Source organism: Rana temporaria, chromosome 1 (assembly GCF_905171775.1).
Source record: "Rana temporaria chromosome 1, aRanTem1.1, whole genome shotgun sequence".
Classification (NCBI taxonomy): Eukaryota; Metazoa; Chordata; class Amphibia; order Anura; family Ranidae; genus Rana; species Rana temporaria.
In genome coordinates, this window is record NC_053489.1 from 156,211,706 (window position 1) to 156,237,511 (window position 25,806).

At 43.8% G+C, this 25,806-nt stretch overlaps 1 protein-coding gene across 1 annotated transcript in view; it reads left to right on the plus strand.

The window, feature by feature from the left end:
• The first annotated feature begins 271 nt into the window (after positions 1-271).
• GRAMD2B (GRAM domain containing 2B) overlaps positions 272-25,806 on the plus strand; it is a 205,011-nt gene continuing 179,476 nt past the window's right edge. The window contains exon 1 of the mRNA XM_040344560.1: positions 272-508. Coding sequence (XP_040200494.1) covers positions 396-508 — 113 coding nt within the window. The 5' untranslated portion in view covers positions 272-395. The remainder of the gene's footprint in view (positions 509-25,806) is intronic.

Genomic DNA, 25,806 nt, shown 5'->3' on the forward strand with positions numbered 1-25,806 from the left:
ATATCTCCTCGATTAGTTTGTTTGGGTGACATTGTACAAACAGCCCAAGTGAATTTTTCTGTAAAATACCAAAACATGTACCAGTACAATACTGCTATCAACATCAGCACAAACTGTGCCTTGGCAGCTTGTCTGTGCTTTAAGAATGATGACCTCAAATGAAATCTGTATCATCTGCAATACTTACAAGTTACTCATTAACATGTACAGAAACTGGACTGACTTGTATTCAAGCCAGTAGCATATACTGTTTCCGGGGCTGTAAAAGTTACTGCTTCACGACATTCCTCACTGCAGCATACTCTCAGCTTTTAACCTCATTAACTGCTTTCTCTGGTGTTTTTATACGTACTCGTCAAGTGCCATTGCTGGTGTTTTTATACATAAAAAAAAACATGAACAAAATGGAAGATTCTGTATTCTTAGATGACACTCTAGCAAATATTCCAAGCTCAAGCGATAGCTCTCCTCTGAGTCCTACAGACAGCATTGGATCAGTCTTCATAAAGTGAGTAATGTTTTATTGATTATAAGCATTCTGACCCTGAAGCTCTTAGCAGAGTCTAATAGAAACAATATTATTTAAGCCTGTGATACGTCAATAGATCAAACTACAAGCACTAGCAAGTGAAACTGCTGAATGACTATGCTAATTAAAATAGGACTTTTATTCATGATAAACTAGCTGCTTTGGATTGGTTATTTTCTATTTGAATGTCTTGTTTGAGTTTTTAAATTAAATGTACGTGTACGCCGAAGCTTGTGATCAAATGTACATTATAGTTAACTAGTAAGATTACATAATAGTCACTATGTTATTCTTATATAAGCATCTTGTAGCTTAAAATCTAAAATTATTTTCCTAATCTCTCTAACAAAGTTCAATATGCATGCAAATTCCACAACGCTACAAGTTGTTTTAATTAGGTGTATACAATTTCTAAACTGTAATTAAGGATGATGATCTGGTTCACCACTACCAAGGGTTTCAGATGGGTCTTGCAAGTTTGAAATTTGCTGTCCCTGAGGATTTATGTGCAGATTTGCCCAGGAGATTTTTTTTTTAACAATAATGCATGTCATGGCCTTTGAACTATGACCAGCCAAAAAGGGAAGCTTTTGAATAAGCCAGCTTCCTCACTATAAAAGATGAGGGCACAAATCAGTTACTGAATTGAAAGCTGTTGTACAGAATGCTGGCAGAGATTAGAGTCATTTAGGAAACTGTATTTTAATTTCGATTCCTAGCTCTTTTATTTTGTATAGTATTATTACAGTGTCTTGAAAAAGTATTCATACCCGTTGAAATTTTCCACATTTTGTCATGTTACAACCAAAAATGTAAATATATTTCATTGGGATTGTAGGTTATAGTCCAGGGGTCTCCAAACTTTTCAAAGGTCCAGTTTATTGTTCTTCAGCCTTTAGGAGGGCCGGATTGTGGCCAGCAGGGGCAGAAAAAGCCCGGGCCCAGCATTGGTGAGAATAAATATGGCCTCATAGTTTGCGATCAGTAGGTTAAGGAGTAGTGCCCCTATTAGTAGGAGTAATTGTATCTCATCATTGGTATCAGTGGAAGAAAAAGTGCCCCCTTGTTGGAGTCAGCGGGAAAAATAGTGCCACATATCAGTGGGAGGAATAAAGCCCTGAGGGCCAGATAAAGGCTAGCAAAGGGCCGCAGTTTGGAGACCCCTGTTATAGACCAACACAGAGTGGCACATAATTGTGAAGTGGAAGGAAAATTATAAATGGTTTTCCAAACCTTTTACAAATAAATATGTGAATAGTGTGGTGTGTATATCACCTTGCGCTGCAATTACAGCTGCAAGTCTTTTTGGGGATGTCTCTACCAGCTTTGCGCATCTAGAGAGTGACAATTTTTGCCCATTCTTCTTTGAAAAATAGCTCAAGCTTTGTCAGATTGGATGGAGAGAGTCTGTGAACAGCAAATTTCAAGTCTTGTCACAGATTCTCAATTGGATTTAGGTCTGGACTGGGTCATTCTAACACATAAATATGCTTTGAACTAAACCATTCCATTGTAGCTCTGGCTGTATGTTTAGGATCGCTGTCCTGCTGGAAGGCAAACCTCTGCCCCAGTATCAAGTCTTTTGCAGACTCTAATTTTTCTTCCAAGATTGCCCTGTATTTGTCTCTATCCATTAGATTCTGGGAAAAATGAGAACCGTGATTATTTTTCTTAGAACAAAGATCTCTCTCAATTCTTTAAAATGGTTTATTTAAAAAAGAAAAATAAGCTGTAGATGGCGCATGCGCAATCAACACGCCGCTATCTTCCGATGCTCGGGGCTGGTTTATAATTTAATACAGCAAAGGGCGGATGCTTTTCTCAAATTGGCGGATGCATTACATCAGCCCCTTTGAGAAAAGCATCGCCCATTATAATAACCAGCCCCGAGCATTGTGTTGATTTTGTTCAATGTATAAACATATAGAGGGGTATAGAGCACTGTATTGGAGGTACAGTCAGTGAACCGAGCACAGTATAGAGGGGTAAAGAGCACAGTATAGAGGGGTACAGCCAGTGCACACTATGTCGGACATACAGAGGTCTGATAAGAAGCTGGTCGCTCTCCTCCGCCGGGACCGCTCCATCTGCTTTCCTCTTCAGACATCTTTATATTCAGTCACTTTACCACTCAGTCACGCTTTCTTCCGCCTGACGTCAGTTCCGATATCGGCGCCATTTGCGTTCCACGCTGGTTCCGTGGTTCAGACAGGGGAGATGCAAAAATCAAGCTAATCCAGCCTGGAGATCGCTGGGGGGGGGTGAATCGAGATTGCGATCTTTAAATGATTAATCGTGCAGCTCTGCTATCCATCTTCCCATCTACTCTGACCAGCTTCCCTGTACCTGCTGAAGAAAAGCATCTTCACAACATGATGCTGCCTCCACCATGTTTCACAGTGGGGATTGCGTGTTCAGGGTGATGTGCAGTGGTCGTTTTCTACCACACATAGCGTTTTGCTTTTAGACCAAAAAGTAAAATTTTGGTCTCATCTGACAAGAGCACCTTCTTCCACATGTTTGCTGTGTCCCTTACACAGGGCTTCTGCAAACTGCAAACAGGACTTCTTATGGTTTTCTTTTAACAATGGCTTTCTTCTTGCCACTCTTCCAAAAAGGCAAGATTTTTGCATGAGTATTTGTTGTCATGTGTGATTCTCCCATCTTAGCTGTGGATCTCTGCAGCTCCTCTAGAGTTAACATTGGCCTCTTGGCTGCTTCTCTGATGAATGCTCTCTTCGTTCAGGCCTGTCAGTTTAGGTGGATGACCATGTCTTGGTAGGTTTGCAGTTGTGCCATAGTCTTACCATAGTCTTACCATTTATTATATTTGTTTTTGGCATATTATCATATATTTTTTTTCAATAATAATGAGGATTTTTGTCATGTAGTTTCACCATCCTCCTGTATAATCCGTTCCCCCCTTATTTTTTTTATATCTGCACAAATCTATTAACTATATTTGTAACTGGGTTAACAATGTATATTGTGGTTTAGTAAAGTGCATAATGATGGACCAGTTAGCTTCCGATGACCTGGTTACATCGTGTAGGTGATCACCGCTGCAGCCAGTATAAGTATGTCCCCTGGGATAACAAATCAGCCTTTTCCCCACAGCGATATCAGATAGCAGGGGACGGGATGTACACAAGCTATACGAATTGACGAATCCCAAGGGAGGGGGCGTGCCTGTAGCAGTGATTCTCCTTTATAGGATGTCGGTGGTCAGTGCGTAACCCCGCTTCAAAAGAGGTTTGATTACGAAACGCGTAAGGCAGAGTTACGCAGTGACGCTACGTCCGGGTTCTACACCAGCTGGAACGCAGGCGGATCGCAAGCCGCGGTTCCCAGCATTGGCGCACATAGAACACTCGGCAGCGTGTTTTTATTAGCTATTGTATAGCAGTTTTTATATTTTTTTTACTTTTGTTATATTATTGCTGGCCATTGTTGTCAATAACGCTGGTTTAATCAGCAGTGTTGGGCCAAATAAAACAATTTTTTACTACAACATGGAAGGCGCTTTTTCTTTTTTTTTCTTCTGAGGATTATTACATCACATTGGAGGCCCTCCATCTGGATGGAGAAGGGAACTAGCTGGGAGAGAGCAACCTTGGGAAGTCTGCACTATATGCGATACACCCCCGGAGGGGGAGTAGGAGCTGGTGAGTGGGGACCCTTGAGGGGGAGCACCGGAACCACTTGCGTACCCACCACCTGTGACATAGAAGCACCTTCCTCACTATAAGAGCCTGCACTCCCATTCCCGGCTGGATTCATGGAACTTTGATCATTTCTATTTATTAGCTAATACTTTGGGATGGACTCTGGCACTTAATTCGCTATATATTTTTCATTTATATACAATTACGTCCGATATATATACTTACACCTGTACCATATTGGTTGTGGATGGTTGTGTTTACCATCATTTATTGATTATTTGATTATTTATCGATCATCTGTGTGGATTTGTACACTTATAGGTAGATTCACAAAGAGTTAGGCAGGCTTATCAGTAGATAAGCCGACCTAACTCAGAATCTACGCCGACTTATGTTTAAGTGTTGTATTGTCAGAGATACACTTCAACATATCTAAGATACGACGGCTTGTGCCGTCCTATCTTAGGTTGCAATATTTCTGCTGGCCGCTAGGTGGCGCTTCCATTGCGGTCGGCGTAGTATATGTAAATTAGCAGATACGCCGATTCACGAACGTACGCCTGGCCGACGCAGTACTTTTACGCCGTTTACGTTAGAGATAGGCCGCGTAAAGTTAGAGCTAGGCCCTAGTTGGAATAGTAATGTTAAGTATGGCCGCCATTCCCGCGTCGAAATTCGAATTTTTTTACGTCGTTTGCGTAAGTCGTCCGTGAATAGGGATTTACGTCGCTTACGTCCACGTAGAAATCAATATGCCCGTGCGGCGTACTTAGCCGCAATGCACACTGGGAAATGTAGGCGCCCGGCGCATGCGCAGTTCAAGAAAAACGTAAGGTCAAGCCCCATTAACATAAAACACGCCCCCTTACACACATTTGAATTAGGTGCCCTTACGCCCGCCCGCTTTAGGCTACGTCGCCGTAACTTAGCAGGCAAGTACATTGTGAATCATGTACTTGCCTAGCTAACTTACGGCGGCGTAGCCTAAACACGCTAAGCTACGCCGCCGCAAGTTCAAGGCAATCTACCTGAATCTACCTATAATACTTTTTCACTCTCTATATATATATTTTTTTTTATAATATCATATATATATTTTTTGATGTTTTTTTACACTATTTGGAATTACATTTTTTATGTGAGGATTTACACAATCCCACTTATAGATCCCACAGGGATTGTGTAGATTTTTTATTCACACATTTTGAGTAACAATTGGGATTAATATAGGCATTTTGGCTTTACCCCTTTTTGCACATTAGACACATTGTGGGCTGGATTCAGGTAGCTGCGCCCCTTGTTACGGCGGCGCAATGTATCGTATTTACGCTGCGCCGCCGTAAGTTTGAAAGGCAAGTGCTGTAATCACAAAGCACTTGCCTCCTAACTTACGGCGGCGTAGTGTAAATGGGGCCGGCGTAAGCGTGCGTTATTCAAATGATGTTGAGGGGGGCATGTTTTATCTAAATTAGGTTGACCCCGCGTATTTTAAATTTTTTACGAACGGCGCATGCGCCGTTCGTGAAAAAATACCAGTGCGCATGCTCTAAATTCCGACGCAAATTGTCATTGCTTCCGACGTGAACGTAAATTACGTCCAGCCCTATTCGCGAACGACTTACGCAAACAACGTAATAAATTCAAATTTCGAAGCGGGAACGACGTCCATACTTAACATTGGCTGCGCCACCTAATAGCAGGAACAACCTTACGCCGAAAAAGCCTAACGTAAATTACGTAAATAAATTGCGCCGGCCGTACGTACGTTTGTGAATCGGCGTATCTAGGTAATTTGCATATTCTACGCCGAAAACAACGGAAGCGGCCCTAGCGGCCAACGTAATATTGCACACAATTCTACGCCGCCGCATTCAAGTTACGTCGGCGGAGGAAGCCTATTTTTTTAGCGTATCTGCCTTTGAGAATCGGTGTAACGATACGCCGGCGCAGATTTGAAATTACGGCAGCGTATCTGGAGATTCAGCTTCCTGAATCTACCCCTTTGTCTTTATTAGACCTCTTTGCAGAGGTCGACCCTAACACTTACCTGTGTTGTATATAGGGTAGGTAGCGCCATCACCCCTTTCTTTTTACTTTTTTCATACTTTACATACCTCATTTGGGGGAGTGTATCTAGGGGGGCAGCTACCTTAATTTATCATTTATAAGCGCAGGTTTACTATTCTTATTATGATTTATATAGTGCCAACAGTTTGCGCAGCGCTTTACAACATCAGGGAAGGCAGTACAGTTACAATACAATTCAATACAGGAAGGATCAGAGGGCCCTGCTCGTTAGAGCTTACAGTCTAGAAGGGAGGGTTAAGAGAAACAAAGGGTAGTAGCTGTGGGGGGATGATCAGATGGACAAAATGAAAATACAGTTGTTAGGTGTGGGTAGGATAGGCTTCTCTGAAGAGGAGGGTTTTCAGAGATCCTCTAAAAGCTAATAGAGAAGGAGATAGACAGACAGATTGGGGTAAGGAGTTTCATAGGCTTTTAGAGGCTCTGGAAAAGTCTTGGAAACGAGCATGGGAGGAGGTGATGAGAGAGCTAGAGAGCTGGAGGTCTTGAGAAGAACAAAGAGAACGATTGGGTTGGTATTTAGAGACTAGGTTAGTGATGTAGCTGGGGGCAGAGTTGTGGATGGCTTTGTAGGTAGTTGTTAGTATTTTGAATTTAATTTGTTGGGCGAGTGGAAGCCAGTGGAGGGATTGACAGAGAGGAGTAGCAGAGACAGAGCAGTTGGTAAGGTGGATGAGTCTGGCAGCAGCATTCATGATGGACTGAAGGGGGGATAGAGTATGCCGAGGTAAGCCAATGAGGAGGGAGGCGAGAGATGACCAGGGAGTGAATATACTTCATACAACAGTGAGTTCTCAATATGTTTTATGTACCAAGGGTCCAATTCATCAGGAGAATGTAGAAAGTAAAGACTTACAAGATTTAAACATGATGTTAAAACACACATTCAGTAGAAGCACAAGCAGGACATAATGGATACCATGCTGCCCTTTTTTATTAAACGTTGCTGTTTTGCACACAGGCATCAGCAGCCTATGCTGTACACATGCATGATGTCACGCTAGGGGAGTCATCTGCCATAAAACCTAAATGGTGAAATATTGGGGAATGTTATTAACCTTCTATGATGAGGTGAGTCGCCATCTAGATAAAGGAAGGCCCGTAGACGTAGTGTATCTGGATTTTGCAAAAGCATTTGACACTGTTCCCCATAAACGTTTACTGTACAAAATAAGGTCTGTTGGCATGGATCAAAGGGTGAGTACATGGATTGAAAATTGGCTACAAGGAAGGAGTTAATAAATGGGGAGTACTCGGAATGATCAGGGGTAAAAAGTGGGGTGCCCCAGGATTCTGTCCTGGGACCAATCCTATTTAATTTGTTCATAAACGACCTGGAGGATGGGGTAAACAGTTCAATCTCTGTATTTGCGGACGATACTAAGCTAAGCAGGGCAATAACTTATCCGCAGTATGTGGAAACTTTGCAAGAAGATCTGAACAAATAAATGGGGTGGGAAACTACATGGCAAATGAGGCTTAATGTGGAAAAAAAATTATTAATGCATTTGGGTGGAAAAAATATGAATGCAATCTACTCACTGGGGGGAGAACCTCTGGGGGAATCAAGGATGGAAAAGGACCTGGGGGTCCTAGTAGTTGATAGGCTGAGCAATGGCATGCAAACTGCTGCTAACAAAGCAAACAGAATATTGTCATGCATTAAAAAGGGGATTAGCTCAAGAGATAAAGCGATAATTCTCCCACTCTACAAGACTCTGGTCCGGCCTCACCTGGAGTTTGCTGTCCAGTTCTGGGCACCAGTCCCCAGGAAGGATGTGCTTGAAATGGAGCGAGTACATAAAAGGGCAACAAAGCTAATAAAGGGACTGGAGGATATTAGTTATAAAGAAAGGTTACGAACACTGAACTTATTCTCTCTGGAAAAGAGACACTTGAGAGGGGATATGATTTCAATTTACAAATACCAAACTGGTGAACCCACAATAGGGATAACACTTTTCCACAAAAGGACATTTAATAAGACATGTGGCCACTGAATAAAATTAGAAGAAAATAGGTTTAACCCTAAACTGCGTAGAGGGTTCTTTACTGTAAGCGGTAAGGATGTGTAATTCCCTTCCACAGGCGTTGGTTTCAGTGGGAAGCATCGATAGTTTCTTCAGCGTGGGGTTGGATACACGTCGATGGCCCGCAATCTATACAGTATATCAGGCCACAGCACAAGCAGGACTGGAAGCACTGAAAGTGGTTAAAGACAATCACAGACATGAATTTGAATGGAGCAAACGGCTGTATGGAGACACATCCTGGCATCCTGCTTATTATAGTTATCTTCCTCCAATCACAGGCACAGCCAATTGATATCAGCTGAGCCTGGGATCTGGAGGGAGGAACAGGGATGAAACACCATCGGCTTCCTGAGCCTAGCATGCACGCTCCCATCCCTCATGGTGAAATTTTAATTAAACGAATTTTTATTCATTGTCTCTAGACAGTGCTGCAATTTTAATTTTAATTTCACTATGAGCTCTGACAGGGAACGTATATAATTTTTGGATGTTGAGGTCTTTATGTCGCGTACACATGATCGGTTTGTCTGATGATGGTTTTACTACAAGAAGTAATGCTGCGTACACACGATCATTTTTCGGTATGAAAAAAACTATGCAAACGACGTTGCCCACACACGGTCGTTTTAAAAAAATGCTCTAGCAAAGCGCGGTGACGTACAACACGTACGACGGCACTATAAAGGGGAAGTTCTATTCGGATGATGTCACCCTTTAGCTAATTTCGTGCTTTTCTGTCTGTAATGCCGCGTACACACGATCGGTCAAACCGATGAGAACGGTCTGATGGACCGTTTTCATCAGGCTAAACCGATCGTGTGTGGGCCCCATCGGTTATTTATCCATCGGTTAAAAAATTAGGAACTTGTTTTAAAATTATCTGATGGATAAAAAACCTATAGAAAAAAACGATCGTCTGTAGGCACGTCCATCGGTTAAAAATCCACGCATGCTCAGAATCAAGTCGACGCATGCTTGGAAGCATTGAACTTTTCAGCACTTTGTTGTGTTTTACGTCGCCGCGTTCTGACACTTTTTCATTGGATGGACCGATCGTGTGTACAGGGCATTAGACATAACGTAGGGAACCAAGGCAGTAACCTTTATGGAAAACCGATGGCAGGCAATAGTATATTACATGCATCAAGCTTTCACCCTCAAACTTTAGTGAAGTCCATACCTTATAGCCAATGGGCCAGATTCAGGTAGATCCACGCAATATTTGCGTGGGCACAGGGCAACGATTTTTGCTCTGCGCCCACGCAAATATTTTGAAATGCCCGCGATTCACGGAGCAGTAGCTCCGTAAATTGCGTGGACGATATGCTAAATAGCCCGGCGTAAGGGCGCCTAATGTAAATGATCCCGCCGGGGGCGGGAATCATTTAAATTAGGCGCGCTCCCGCGCCGAGCTAACAGCGCATGCTCCGTCGGGAAACTTTCCCGACGTGCATTGCGGCAAATGACGTCGCAAGGACGTCATTTGCTTCTAAGTGAACGTGAATGGCGTCCAGCGCCATTCACGATTCACTTACGTAAACGACGTGAAATTTAAATTTCACGAGCGGGAAGGGCGGCTATACTTTAGCATTGGCTGCCCCTGCTACAGCAGGAGCAACCTTGAGCTAAAGTCGCCGTACGGAAACTCCGTACCTTGCGTGCGCAGGGCCCGTGCAACTTTTGTGAATCGGTGGTAGTATGCAATTTGCATACTATACGCCGATCACAATGGCCGCGCCCCCTAGCGGCCAACGCAAGAATGCAGCCTGAGATATGAAGGCATAAGGAGGCTTATGTCTGTCATATCCTAGGCTGCAGTCCGCGTAGCGATGTTCCTGAATCAGGGGCATTCGCTACGCGGGAGCAAAACAGCTATTGCGCCGCGCAACCTATGGTTGCGCGGGCGCAATAGCTTCCTGAATCTGGCCCAGTATCTACTGACAAGGCACAATTGTTCTGACAATAAAAAATGTTAAATCCAGGCTCCTACAGAGGGGCTATTCCCATGCCTCTCTTAAAAGAGCCTATAAACGAGTTCTGTGACAGGACAGAAAAGTACTTTTATATACACAGAAGCCTAAAAATTATATTAATCATGTTCGTAATATTAAAAGATATACAAACCAACAAGCCAAAGTTAACAACATTGTCAACAAATATTGGCATATGTTGTCATCAGACTCTATACTTGGACAGTTTGTCCCCGATCATCCCCTTTTTACATTTGAAATGGCAAAATCTATCAGGGACAGGCTGTTCACCAGCGAGTACAAAGGTAAGGCCCATGTAAATACAAAGGCACATATATGTGCAGTGCCTGCAATTATTGTAAATATATGCACACTACCAGAAACCCTGTTCTCCCTAATGGCCAAATATTTAGTCCCAGACATTTTGCTAACTGAAAAACCAATGATGTTAGTTATATGCTTTGCTGCGATTGCAGCTGTTTCTACAGTATATAGGCAAAACCAAATTGGAGTTCTGGAAAGGTGCCTATAGGCATATAAGAAGCATGCGAACCAACAATCCAGAATTGCCCTTGGGCCGTCACACTCAAATAGTGCATGGTGGCAGGTTTCCCAAGATAACATTTCTTATCTTGGATCGTGTCCACCCCAGCTCCAAAGGAGGGGATTGGAATAAAACCCTCCTCCAAACGGAGCTGCGTTGGATACACACCCTTAAAGCTATCCTACCTCCCGGCCTCAATGAGGTTGTTTGTTTTAATCCCGTTTTTGAAGACTTTTCATCCAGAGGTATGGAGAAATAAAATGGAAGAGCAAATGCACTATAATGCCTCGTACACACAGTTGGACTTTCCGAGAAAATAGTCAGACAGGCTTTTTTTCTCGGAAAGTTCGGCTGTCATAAATCAGATGTGATCAGAACTGTGTGCACTGCACAAGTGAACCAAACGTATATAGGTGAAGAAATTAAATAATTTATTAATGAAAATGTGAATATAAAACACAACCACCTCCAATAATACACAGTGCACAACAGCCAATATAAGACAAGACCCAAAAATAACAATAATCAGACAAATAAATATAGCCAAAGGGAATACCGGAATCGTAGTCTAGCATGCCAGGGTCATAACGGGAGGTCAGCAAATGGGGGACAAGGAGCAATGGACAGGGAGAGGCTGGAAGGGATCGGATAGCAGGGCAGGGATCCAGGGATACAGGACTGACAGGAACAGGTGCAAATGGGTTAGGGATCAGGATCAGAGTCAGGTTCGGAGTCAGGTTCAGATAACAGGTTCAAATCAGGGCACAAGACAAAGCCAAGGCAAGGTGTGATGAGATTGCAGGGTCTTTATACCATTATCAGGTTCAGGTGATACCTAATTGCAGCAGGAGATATCTGCTCCATCTTGTGAGGATCCACCCGCTGGTGGACACCTGTACTGCGGCCCAAAGATCACATAACACCAGCAGGGAAAGGCTCTCCCGACAGTTCCAAACTGCCAGGAGACACCTGCTGGTGGACATCAGTACTGCACGCCAGATATCAGATGGTATCACCAGTGAGTGGAATATTTCCTGACAGTACCCCCCCCCCTCAAAGGAGCGACCTCCGGACGCTCCAACTAGCCTTTGCTGGGGAAGGTCCATAATATCAAGCCAAGCAGCAGACAGAGTCACGTGAGGAAGATCCATGGCTTTAAGTTGGGCAAGGTGCAGCTCGAGCTGAGCAGTGGGTACAGACACATCAAGCTGGGCAGCAGACAGGAACTCATCGAGCTGGGCAGCAGGCTCCGGGTCATCAAGTTGGGCAGCAGGCTCCAGGTCATCGAGCTGGGCAGCAGACAGAAGCTCATCGAGCTGGGCAGCAGGCTCCAGGTCATCGAGCTGGGCAGCAGACAGAAGCTCATCGAGCTGGGCAGCAGGCTCCGGGTCAACGAGCTGGGCAGCAGGCTCTGGGTCATCGGGCTGGGCAGCAGGCTCCGGGTCATCGGGCTGGGCAGCAGGCTCCGGGTCATAAGGCTGGGCAGCAGGCTGGAATGCTGGCACTGGCTCTTCAGACTGGAATGCTGGCACCCCGGGCTGGAAAACTGGCACCTCGGGCTGGAACACTGGCACCTCGGGCTGGAAGGCAGACACCAGGACATCAGGCTGGAAAGCAGGTACCGAGACATCAGTTTGGAAGACAGGTACTGAGACATCAGGCTGGAAGGTAGGCACCAAGACATCAGGCTGGAAGGTAGGCACCAAGACATCAGGCTGGAAGATAGGCACCGAGACATCAGGCTGGAAGGTAGGCACCGAGACATCAGGCTGGAAGGTAGTGTTATGACCCTGAAAATGATAAGACTCTACTTAATGTTTAGACCGCAGGTGTAGAGGCTTATCAGAAATCAACCACCACTTCACTCTCACTGAACAATAAGAGTTTGGGGTATTATCATCATATCCTCTAATGAAGGTAACACATAAAAGTAGTAGCTTAATTCCTCTTAAGCTTAATTGATAGACACAACCCAGATACTATAAGCGTAAGTCTAATTTAGGTATTTGCATCAAATAAAGGTAGTAGAAATTACTGGTATTGTAGTATCTCAGCACACACATATGAATAGTATGAAGTACTCTGCTGTATCTGGTGCTAGTATATAGTAATAAGTATAGAGTCTAGGATATAGTTCAGGCATATACTAGCAATCACTATTAGCAACAAGCTGGTATTACATATACTTGCGGTTTAGGAGGTGGTCTGTACCAGGAAAGTCCGCACAGGTGTTGATGGTACCTTATACAGCAGTAATGTGGTTTAGATATACTTGCGGTTTAGGAGGTGGTCTGTATCAGGAAAGTCCGCACAGGTGATGGTGGTATCTAGCCTGTAGTGAGCAAATGGTGGTGAATCTCCAGCAGAAGGTAGTGATGTCTTGGGTCTCTGAACAGGTGCGCTGTGAAGAGAGGTGCTACAGGGACTCTGTAGCTCGTTCTGGGTTCCCAGGTGGCGGCAGGGTCCAACAGGAATATCCGAACACCCTGCCGCCATTCCCGGGAGTTTAAATAGCCCGGGCAGTGGCTGAGCTGAGCGCCGCACGTTGGAACGCACTTCCGCGTTCCAACGTGGAGCGCAGACGTCCGCGCACCGGAAGTGACGCGGACGTGTATCTGAATGGAGCGCAACTGTCATAAGTGACAAGTCTGCGCTCCATGTGGAAGGAGTAACGCTGACGGCGTTACATACCCCCCTCCTCAAGGGGGCACCTCCGGAGCGCCCAGTGAGACATGGTTTATCAGGATATTTATGATGAAACTGCTTAATGAGCCGAGGAGCATGAATATTTGAAGAACATTCCCAGGAATCATCTGTGGGAGAATAGCCTTTCCAACGAATCAAATATTGAATAGAGGATCCTCTTTTCCTAGAATCAAGAATCTTCTCTACCTGATATTCAGTTTCACCAAAAACTTGAATTGGAGGAGGAGGTTGTGGATCTCTATTTGGAAAGGGGTTAGATTTATAAGGCTTGATTAGTGAAACATGGAAAGATGGATGAATCTTCCAATCTGGAGGTAGAAGTAATCTAACAGCATTTTTATTTATTACATGAGAAATTGGGAAAGGTCCTGTATATTGACGACCAAGTTTCTTTGAAGGAATATTAAGTCGCAAATTCCGAGTGGATAACCATACCAAATCTCCAATCTTGTATGGAGGTGATATTGTTCTATGAGAGTCGTAATATTTCTTTTGTCTAATTTGAGCAGTCTTTAGATTAGAACGAAGAGTGTTTAGAGTGTTTTTTATGGTTGATAAGAAATTCTCAACAGCCGGAACATTACTTGGAGAAAAAGTAGAAGGTAAACTATTAGGATGAAACCCATAATTTGCGTAAAAGGGTGAAAACTGAGAAGATGAATTGGAAGCATTGTTATATGCAAACTCTGCATGTGGAAGTAAGTCAACCCAGTCATCTTGAAGATGGGTGCAATAACAGCGCAAATATTGCTCAAGAGTTTGGTTAACACGTTCCGTTTGCCCATTTGTTTGGGGATGATAAGCAGTAGATCTACGATGATCTATTTGTAAGGTTTGGCAAAGGGCTCTCCAAAACTTGGAAATAAACTGTGACCCACGATCCGAAATGATTTGGGATGGAAGGCCATGCAATTTAAGAATATTAGATACAAAAGCCCTTGCTGTTTCTTGAGAAGTAGGTAACTTTTTCAAAGGTACAAAATGGGCCATCTTGGTTAATATGTCAACAGTGACCATGATGGTGTTAAATCCATTTGATCTAGGAAGGTCTACTATGAAATCCATGGATATAACATCCCAAGGTCTGTCAGGTATTGGGATGGAGGTTAATAACCCATAGGGTGGTTTCCTCGAATGTTTGTTAATTGCACAAGTGTGGCAAGAACTCACATAGTCATGAACAGTCTTTGTCATATGGGGCCACCAATAACTTCTCTTCAGTAAAAGAATGGTTTTACTAATACCAGGATGACCTGCAAGTGGGGCATCGTGGAGTTGTTTTAATAGTGTGAGTTGTAAACTTGGTGGAACGTAGATCTTGTCGTTGAAAGTAAATAGTCCATTAGACTGCTGTTGTAGACCTTTAGGGAGTTGAGATTTATCTTTAGAAAGAGTTTGAATGAGCAATTTATCGAATGTCAAAGTTGTTCCAATAATTCGGTTGGAAGGAATAATGGAAAGTGGTGGAATGTCCATGGATTGATCTTCATTCATACGAGATAGAGAATCTGCTTTGATATTTTGAGTACCAGGGAGGTATGAGATGACAAAATCAAAACGATCAAAAAATAAACTCCATCTGACTTGACGGGCAGAAAGAGTTTTACAAGTTTTGAGATGCTGTAAATTACGATGGTCAGTGAGGATAGTGATAGGGTGTGTAGAACCCTCCAGAAGGTGTCTCCAGTTTGCGAGAGCGTCCTTTATTGCTAACAGTTCCTTTTCTCCAATCGGATAGTTCTTTTCAGCTGGTGATAAAGTTCTGGAATAAAAGGCAACAGGATGTAGTGGGTGTGATAATGTGGGTCGTTGGGAAAGTACAGCACCCAAGGCAAAATGTGAAGCATCAACTTCCAACGTAAAATGAAACATTGGATTGGGAAGTTGGAGAATGGGAGCTGAAGAGTAACTAAGCTTAAGTGTTTCAAAGGATTTCTGTGCTTCCTTGGACCAAATGAAAGGTATCTTAGAACTGGTTAGACTAGTAAGTGGTCTGACAATTGATGAGAAATTTTTAATGAATTTTCTATAATAATTAGAAAATCCAAGGAATCTCTGAAGGGCCTTTCTGGACTGGGGAGAAGGCCAAGACAAAATGCAATCCACTTTAGTATGGTCCATCTGAACTCCATCTGGAGTGATTTGATAACCAAGAAAGGAGATAGTAGTCTGACTGAAGACGCACTTCTCAAGTTTTGCATATAGAGAGTGAATTCTGAGTCTCTCCAGAATCCAACGCACATGTTTGTGATGTTCCTCGAGAGTATCAGAATAAATTAATATGTCATCTAAGTAGATAACAACACAAATGTCAAGCAGATCATGAAAAATATCGTTAATAAACCACTGAAAAGTTGCTGGGGCATTACATAAGCCGAAAGGCATTACACAGTACTCGAAAAGCCCGTATCGAGTTTTAAAAGCAGTTTTCCACTCATCTCCAGAGCGAATCCTTATGAGATTATAAGCACCTCTGAGGTCTAGCTTTGTGTAAATCTTAGCTGTTTGTAACCTTTCAATAAGTTCTGGAATGAGTGGTAATGGATATCTATTCTTTATTGTGATGTTATTGAGGGATCGATAATCTATTATCGGTCGAAGTGATCCATCCTTATTTTTTACAAAAAATAGAGCTGCACTGGCAGAAGAAGTGGAGGGCCTTATAAATCCTTTTTTAAGGTTCTCATCCAAGTAAACTTTTAGGTGTATAAGCTCTGGTTGTGAAAGGGGGTAGATCCGAGCGGTAGGGATAGGACTGTCAGGAATTAAGTCAATAGGACAATCGTAAATCCTATGTGGAGGGAGTTTCTCCGCGTTAGTCTTACTGAACACATCAGCAAAATCTTGTAAGTAATCTGGTAAATTAGTAGGATGAATCTCTGAGAAGGAGATGATACATGGAGGATGACAAAATTCTGTACAATAAGTAGACTGTAAAGAAAGAGATCTTGTGGGCCAAAGAATAGTAGGCTGATGAAGATGCAACCATGGTAGACCTAAAACTATAGGGAAAACTGGAGATGAAATAATATCAAAATTGAGAGTCTCTGTGTGGCCATTGGCACAAGAAACTATTAAAGGAACTGTCTGAGATGTAACTGGACCGAAAGAAGAGTTAGAACCATCAATAAATGTGAGTGACACTGGAATCTGCTTTAACACACTGGGAATTTTATTTGCTTTTACAACATTTGAGTTAATGAAGTTGCCACATGCCCCGCTGTCGACCATTGCTTCAATGGAAATCTTTCCTTGATCCCACTGTAGGGTGAGAGGAACAAAAATATAATGATTAGATATGGTTCCGGGTGAATTTAATTTATTAATGTGGGAGAAATTACCTTCTGAATTCTTCTTAAGAAGAGGGCAGGTGGAAACGATGTGGTCAGGAGCAGAACAATATAGGCAAAGATTGTTAGCTCTGCGACGCTGTTTCTCTGCAGAGGTTAAAGGTCCTTTAATAACACTAAGATCCATTGGAGAATCTTTGGGAGGTGATCTAGATCTCCTGAAGGGAGTGACAGAATAGGTAGTGGCACGTTCGGTCTTTCTTTCGCGAAGGCGACGATCAATAGTGACTGAGAGGTGCATAAGATCTTCCAAAGTAGTGGGTAGGTCAACACGAGCTAGCTCATCCTTCATAGCTTCAGATAAACCCAAACGGAACTGGTTTCTGAGAGAAATATCAGACCATTGAGTTTCTCTGCACCAACATTTGAATTCTGAAATAAAATCTTCAACAGGACGCCTTCCCTGTCTAAGACTCCTGATTGAATTCTCAGCTGTTAACTGTTTGTTGGGATCTTCGTATAACAAAGACATTTCATCAAGAAATGTGTCAAAATCTCCTAGGAGATCTCCGTGTTCTTCTACATAGGTGTCAGCCCATACCCTGGGCTCACCTCTAAGAAAAGAAATTAATGTAAGGATCTTTATCCTATCAGAATGATAAGTACGTGGCTGTAGTTCAAACATCAGTCGACATGAACTAATAAATTGTCTGTAATTTTTTCTATCTCCAAAAAATGGTTCCGGTGAACAGGCCTTTGGTTCAGGTCTTTGCCTGGCTTGTGCCAAATTTTGATCTCTTAAAGCATCATTCTGCATACGTAACTCATTCATGTTGTTAGTAAGATTATCAACTCTTTGAGAGAGTGCAACTAAATGATTTGCAAGGTCAGCTGGATCCATTTAAAAGATATATGTAAATATATCCTTTATCTTTTTGGGTTCGGATATTATGTTATGACCCTGAAAATGATAAGACTCTACTTAATGTTTAGACCGCAGGTGTAGAGGCTTATCAGAAATCAACCACCACTTCACTCTCACTGAACAATAAGAGTTTGGGGTATTATCATCATATCCTCTAATGAAGGTAACACATAAAAGTAGTAGCTTAATTCCTCTTAAGCTTAATTGATAGACACAACCCAGATACTATAAGCGTAAGTCTAATTTAGGTATTTGCATCAAATAAAGGTAGTAGAAATTACTGGTATTGTAGTATCTCAGCACACACATATGAATAGTATGAAGTACTCTGCTGTATCTGGTGCTAGTATATAGTAATAAGTATAGAGTCTAGGATATAGTTCAGGCATATACTAGCAATCACTATTAGCAACAAGCTGGTATTACATATACTTGCGGTTTAGGAGGTGGTCTGTACCAGGAAAGTCCGCACAGGTGTTGATGGTACCTTATACAGCAGTAATGTGGTTTAGATATACTTGCGGTTTAGGAGGTGGTCTGTATCAGGAAAGTCCGCACAGGTGATGGTGGTATCTAGCCTGTAGTGAGCAAATGGTGGTGAATCTCCAGCAGAAGGTAGTGATGTCTTGGGTCTCTGAACAGGTGCGCTGTGAAGAGAGGTGCTACAGGGACTCTGTAGCTCGTTCTGGGTTCCCAGGTGGCGGCAGGGTCCAACAGGAATATCCGAACACCCTGCCGCCATTCCCGGGAGTTTAAATAGCCCGGGCAGTGGCTGAGCTGAGCGCCGCACGTTGGAACGCACTTCCGCGTTCCAACGTGGAGCGCAGACGTCCGCGCACCGGAAGTGACGCGGACGTGTATCTGAATGGAGCGCAACTGTCATAAGTGACAAGTCTGCGCTCCATGTGGAAGGAGTAACGCTGACGGCGTTACAGGTAGGCACCGAGACATCAGGCTGGAAGGTAGGCACCGAGACATCAGGCTGGAAGGCAGGTACCGAGACATCAGGCTGGAAGGCAGGTACCGAGACATCAGGCTGGAAGGCGGGCACCGAGACATCAGGCTGGAAGGTGGGCACCGAGACATCAGGCTGGAAGGTGGGCACCGAGACATCAGGCTGGAAGGTGGGCACCGAGACATCAGGCTGGAAGGTGGGCACCGAGACATCAGGCTGGAAGGTAGGCATCGAGACATCAGGCTGGCAAACTGGCACAGGAACTTCAGGCTGGCAAACTGGCACAGAAACTTCAGGCTGGCAAACTGGCACAGGAACTTCAGACAGTGGAACGTAAGGCTGGGTAGCTGGAACTGGAACATCAGGCTGGGTAGCTGGCACTGGGATGTCAGGCACTGGAACGTCAGGCTGGGTCGCCGGCACTGGAACCTCAGGCTGGGACGCCGGCACTAGAACCTCAGGCTGGGACGCCGGCACTGGAACGTCAGGCTGGGTCGCCGGCACTGGGACATCAGGCTGGGTGGCTGGCACTGGGACGTCAGGCTGGGTGGCCGGCACTGGGACATCAGGCTGGGTGGTTGGCACTGGGACGTCAGGCTGGGTGGCTGGCACTGGGACGTCAGGCTGGGTGGCTGGCACTGGGACGTCAGGCTGGGTGGCTGGCACTGGGACGTCAGGCTGGGTGGCTGGCACTGGGACGTCAGGCTGGGTGGCTGGCACTGGAACGTCGGGCTGGAGAAGGTTGTTTGGTGTGGAGGCAGGTTGGGTTACTGGCAGGATCGTCTTGGTTGGAAAAAACTTTCGTCTTTTCTTGGGCTTAGCCACAGAAGTTCTGTAGGTAAAGGGTGCAATAGACTGGAAAGGAGGATTGGGATATGGCAGAGAAGAGGTAACAGTAGTTGGAGGTGTTTTTTTGTGGGTTTGTAGGCAGCTGAGAAGAGACAGGTGGGTTGTATGCAGGATAGGTACAGGGAGCAGAGACTGGCTATTGGTATCTGGTGGAAAGCAGTGTATACTGAGCTGCGACTGGGGTTGCCATGGGTGATGGGAAAACAGACTTTTGAACAGGTAGGTGTCTGATGGTAGAAGTGGTTTGCTGTGTATACTGAGCTGTGACTGGGGTTGCCATGGGTGATGGGAGAACAGACTTTTGAACAGGTAGGTGTCTGATGGTAGAAGTGGTTTGCTGTGGGTTGGCTGGGATTGATTGTAACATATCAGACCATGCAGAGAGTATTGGTTGGACAAAGAATGAATCACATGCTGCCTGTCTGACAAGGGTCTGTACTGACTGAATACATTCCACAAGCTTTTGCCGGGATCATCCTCTAGCAGCCACACCAGAGATTCCACCTGATCAGCACTGAAAGGGGGAGAAAAATCATCACAGGTCCCTGGAACACAGGACAGGGCTAGCTCAGCACATATTTGGATCAAAGGCTGCACCTCTCCAAACAAAAACACAGCCTTGGTCCACCTGGTGGGAGTGGGCCAAACGAATGATCTCAAGCAGCTGGTCACGGGTCCACTCTTTTAGTGTCTGGAGTAGATAGTCATCATATTTAGATGCCAGCAGAGCATAATAGGGAATTACGTTAGGGTTCATTTCAACAAGCCAACGGAACCAATATGGTTCCTTTGTGCAGCCACTTCTGATCAGGGATGGCCTTGGCTTTCTGTCATGAATCAGATGTGATCAGAACTGTGTGGACTGCACAAGTGAACCAAACGTATATAGGTGAAGAAAGTAAATAATTTATTAATGAAAATGTGAATAATATGAAACACAACCACCTCCAATAATACACAGTGCACAACAACCGGGAATACCGGAATCGTAGTCTAGCATGCCAGGGTCATAACGGGAGATCAGCAAATGGGGGACAAGGAGCAATGGACAGGGAGAGGCTGCAAGGGATCAGATAGCAGGGAAGGGATACAGGACTGATAGGAACAGGTGCAAATGGGTTAGGGATCAGGATCGGAGTCAGGTTCAGAGTCAGGTAACAGGTTCAAATCAGGGCACAAGACAAAGCCAAGGCAAGGTGTGATGATCTTGCAGGGTCTTTATTCCATTACCTGCTATCAGGTTCAGGTGATACCTAATTGCAGCAGGAGATATCTGCTCCATCTTGTCAGGATCCACCTGCTGGTGGATGCCAGTACTACGGCCCAAAGATCACACAACACCAGCAGGGAAAGACTCTCCTGACAGTTCCAAACTGCCAGGAGACACCTGCTGGTGGACATCAGTACTGCACGCCAGATATCAGATGGTATAACCAGCGAGTGGAACCTTTCCTGACACCGGCCGTGTGTAGCCTTCATCAGACTTTTTTTGTCGGAAGTCCAAAGGACCTTAGATAGAGAACTTGTTCTCTTTCTTTCCGACGGACTCACGGCGGACTTTTGCAAGGTCAAAAGTATGACCATGTGTACGAGGCATTAGACATCTTCTGTTCTGGAAGTGCATAATTGGTCAACTTATGCAGACATCTTCCCATAATCCCTATCTGTAATCTAACACATTCATTGTTTACTGATGTCAATGTGAGGAAATTATTTAATTAGGGTAGTTGTTTGATATCCAATAAATATGTCCCACACTTGATTGACTATCAATTCCAATGTGAGGACATTATCTAACTAGTGTAGATGTTTGATATTCTTGTCTTACATTTGATTTCCTCATGCCGAAGATGTCTACAGATGGCTATGCAGTGGAATAACGTCCTTGCAGGATGTCTCCAATTTACAAGCCGACCTCAATGCTCTGTCTAATTGGGCGACTAAGTGGCAGATGAGGTTTAATGTAGATAAATGTAAAGTTATGCACTTGGGGGCTAAGAATATGCATGCATCATACATACTAGGGGGAGTACAACTGGGGGGATCTGTAGTGGAGAAGGATCTAGGGGTTTTAGTTGATCATAAGCTCAATAATAACATGCAATGCCAAGCTGCGGTTTCCAAAGCGAGCAAAGTCCTTTCTTGTATTAAGAGAGGTATGGACTCCAGAGACAGAGATATAATTTTGCCCCTGTACAAATCATTAGTAAGACCTCATCTGGAATATGCAGTTCAGTTTTGGGCACCAGTTCTCAAAAAGGACATCGGAGAACTGGAGAAAGTGCAGAGAAGGGCAACCAAACTGATAAGAGGCATGGAGGAGCTCAGCTATGAGGAAAGATTAGAAGAACTAAATTTATTCACTCTTGAGAAGAGGAGAATAAGGGGGGATATGATCAACATGTACAAATATATAAGAGGTCCATACAGTGAACTTGGTGTTGAGTTATTCACTTTACGGTCAACACTGAGGACAAGGGGGCACTCTTTACGTCTAGAGGAAAAGAGATTTCACCTCCAAATACGGAAAGGTTTTTTCACAGTAAGAGCTGTGAAAATGTGGAACAGACTCCCTCCAGAGGTGGTTCTGGCCAGCTCAGTAGATTGCTTTAAGAAAGGCCTGGATTCTTTCCTAAATGTACAGAATATAACTGAGTACTAAGATTTGTAGGTAAAGTTGATCCAGGGTAAATCCGATTGCCTCTCGGGGGATCAGGAAGGAATTTTTTCCCCTGATGTAGCAAATTGGATCATGCTCTGCTGGGGTTTTTTGCCTTCCTCTGGATCAACTGTGGGTATGGAGTTGGGTGTATAGGATTTTACTGTGTTTTTTATTTTGTTTTTTTTATTTTTTGTGGTTGAACTGGATGGACTTGTGTCTTTTTTCAACCTGACTAACTATGTAACTATGTAACTACATTGTATATATTTACATGATGCTGTTTACAGAATGAATGTTTTGAGTGTTGATCCTGTCTCTAAGGCCCCGTACAGATGGGCAAACATGTACGATGAAAACGGTCCGCCGGACTGTTTTCAGCGCACATGCCCGCCCGGAGATTTCTGTATGATGGCTGTACACACCATCATACAGAAATCCGCGCGTACACGATACGCGGTGACGAGGCCGCGCCGTCGCCGCGACGATGACGCGGCGACGTGCGCGGCCCTGGCAGTTCAATGCTTCCACGCATGCGTCAAAGTCATTCGACGCATGCGAGGGATGGCGGCCGCTCGGACATGTACGGTAAGTCTGTACAGACGACCGAACATGTCCGACGGACAGGATTCCAGCGGGCATGTTTCTAAACATGTTTAGAAACATTTGCCCGCTCGAAAACGGTCTGGCGGGCAAATGTACGCTGGAATCCTGTCCGCTCGGCTGTACAGACGACCGAACATGTCTGCTGAAACTGGTCCGTGGACCAGTTTCAGCAAACATATTCGGTCGTCTGTACGGGCCTTAGCTTTAATTCTCAATTTTTACCACTACGGGGCGGCGATAATATTCGCACATATTCCCTATACTTTTACATTTTTTAGATATTCCTCAATACATCGTTTTATCTTATAGTTATCTGTGGCGGCTTTACTTGGCAGGCAGTTCAGACGATCTTTTTTCGTTCAGCCGACATATTGATACTCCGGCACGCATGTGCTGTTCGCTATTGTGTCATGGGTGCATGCCGTCATTCCACTGCGCGGATGTTGCGCATGTACGGTAGGGATAGGGGTGTGCACGCTTGGCTCAGGAAGCCGATGACGTTTCATCCCTGTTCCTCCCTCCAGATCCCAGGCGTAGCTAATATCAGTTGGCTGTGCCTGTGATTGGAGGGATATAACTATAAGCAGGCCTTGTGTTGGACATGCTGACATCCACCAACAGTCCATTCAAATTCATGTCTGTGATCATCTTAAACCACTTTCAGTGCTTCCAGTCCTGCTGGCGCTGGGGGCTGATATACATGGCACACTTATAATCGATAAAACTAGTGGTTGCCTTACCCTGTCTAGTCAGTAATTTCTGATTGCTGAGTCATGCATAGGCAATCTGGTGGATATGTATATATCTTGTAAGTTTACATACCCCTATTATGTGACAGCCTTCAGTGATCTATTTGATATGATATTTATTTATTTTGGAGTCCATGCAATAGTCCCACTCAAACTTTGCATTTAATGATTTAAAACTTCATAATTATCTACATTTTTTGCCACATGATGGTTTGTCATACCAACAATTTTGCCATACTTTTTCGGGCTGACGGCGCTGCTGCGACTTGGTCGGCATTTTTCGTGGTTGTTGACATTTCTCAGATATGTAACATGTCCATTAACCATTATATTCACATGCATACGGAATTATAAATAATGACCTATATTTATCACTTCCCAGCTGATATCAACTTCATAGTGAGTCATATCTATCTTTAAATAACAGCTAATCTCTCCACCATCAAGTAGGACATATAATTATGTTAGTATTTTGACACATTCATAATATCTGCGTATATTCTATACCTTTTTAAAGTGTGCGGTTCTAATAAAGATATAAAATAAAATAAAATACTTAACACAAATTAAATGAATTAAGAACACCTCTAATTGTCCTTATCCACAGGGTTACGCCCCCTCCCAGGTTCAGCATTGTTAGTCGCTTACTCTCCCCGGGGCTCATCTGGTCATATTCAGTGACCACGTTGTTATAATATTTTTATTCGCTTTGAAGATTAATAACTATAAAACGGGTATTTTTTGTGACACGATCCTGCTCAACTTTCTTGTTTTTATCACAATCTTTTGGAATGTTTTGCATATGATAACTCCACAAAATATGTAATTACATATGGTACATGTACTCTCTGATAGCGATATATATGCTGTCAATGTCATGTTGTTACATTTATTGTGGGCTTAAACTTTTTGTGAACACATTATAGACACATGATTGACCCTCTCATAGACGACGCCCTTGAAGGAGATTCAGAAACTCTGAAACGCGTTGGATAAACCACAAGAAATCTATTGTCAATCGTTTTGGTGATTTTTATATTGTATATGCAGTTATTGTAAACATTCCATCAATTTTTATTCCATTTATGTATATATTTCAACAATAAAATGTATGCTTTTCTATATACAACCTAATCTCAGTGCCTTAAAAGTCCAGTTATAGGGGATATTCTCTCTTTCTGTCTAGTTATTTGGATATGGCACTTTACAGAGACATACCCACCGATATTAAGTATTGCTCCATCAGATAAGCAATGTTGATTAAAATTGGTATTGGTTACTGCAATGCGGGTCACTTGTATGGAAAGTGGTCTCACAGTGTGCTAGGTTGCTTCCTACTGATGTTGTGTATGAGAAGCACTCCAGAGGACTGTTGGACAGGTCAGAAGTATTGGCGGAAGTACCAATGGAAACATAAATGGTTAACGAGAATTTTGTGCAAAAATATGTTGAAAAAGATTGTTTGACAACAGGGGGTGATGTGAAACTGTAAGAAGGTCCCATAGGGAGTAACTGTTTGCCAGTTGGTGGTCCCTCCTCAGACACTGTCCTAGCAAACAATAGGACAAGAGTTCCTGATGACCCTGACAATGATGTGTGTAATTCATGGCTAATGTGGTGTTAATGTCAGATGGTTTGGTTGCCCAAGGGGTTACAGGGGTTAGTGAACCTGAAAAACAGATGATGCTTATTAAGGTTGAGTCAGGTAGTGAGAGAGGTCAGTCCCTGACAGGTGTCATAGAAGTAGGTGCCCTATAGTCCTGGGAAAGTAGGTCTGGGGAGGTAAAAAGAAATGTATGCTCCCGAGACCAGAAGATAGAAGGGATAGTAGAGAGCGCTTGTGGAAGCACACCCAGGAAAAATATGTGGGTGGAGTGCCCCATTAAAAAGAAGGTTGGACAGGCTATGTTGAGTATAGTTGGCACAGAGGTGCCAGGGTAAAGTGCTTGGGAAAACAAGTCCAGGAAAATAGTTGGGCCTATGCAGCTAATGGTTGGCACAGAGGTGTCCCAACTACGCTGATAGGTTTATGTATTCCTCTGTCCAGTTTGAAAATGGGGGGGGGTTATGTAACAGGTGACCCCCTACCACTGTGTAAAATGGTGGTGAATCCAGTTTGTTGGGTAGCAAGCACAGGAATGGCTCAGGTGCATTCATATGCGAGCGAGAGCTCAGAGCCCCCACACTTTTGAGGGAGACAGTGTGTGTAGGGTGCCATGGGAGGTGCTGTGTGCACCATGG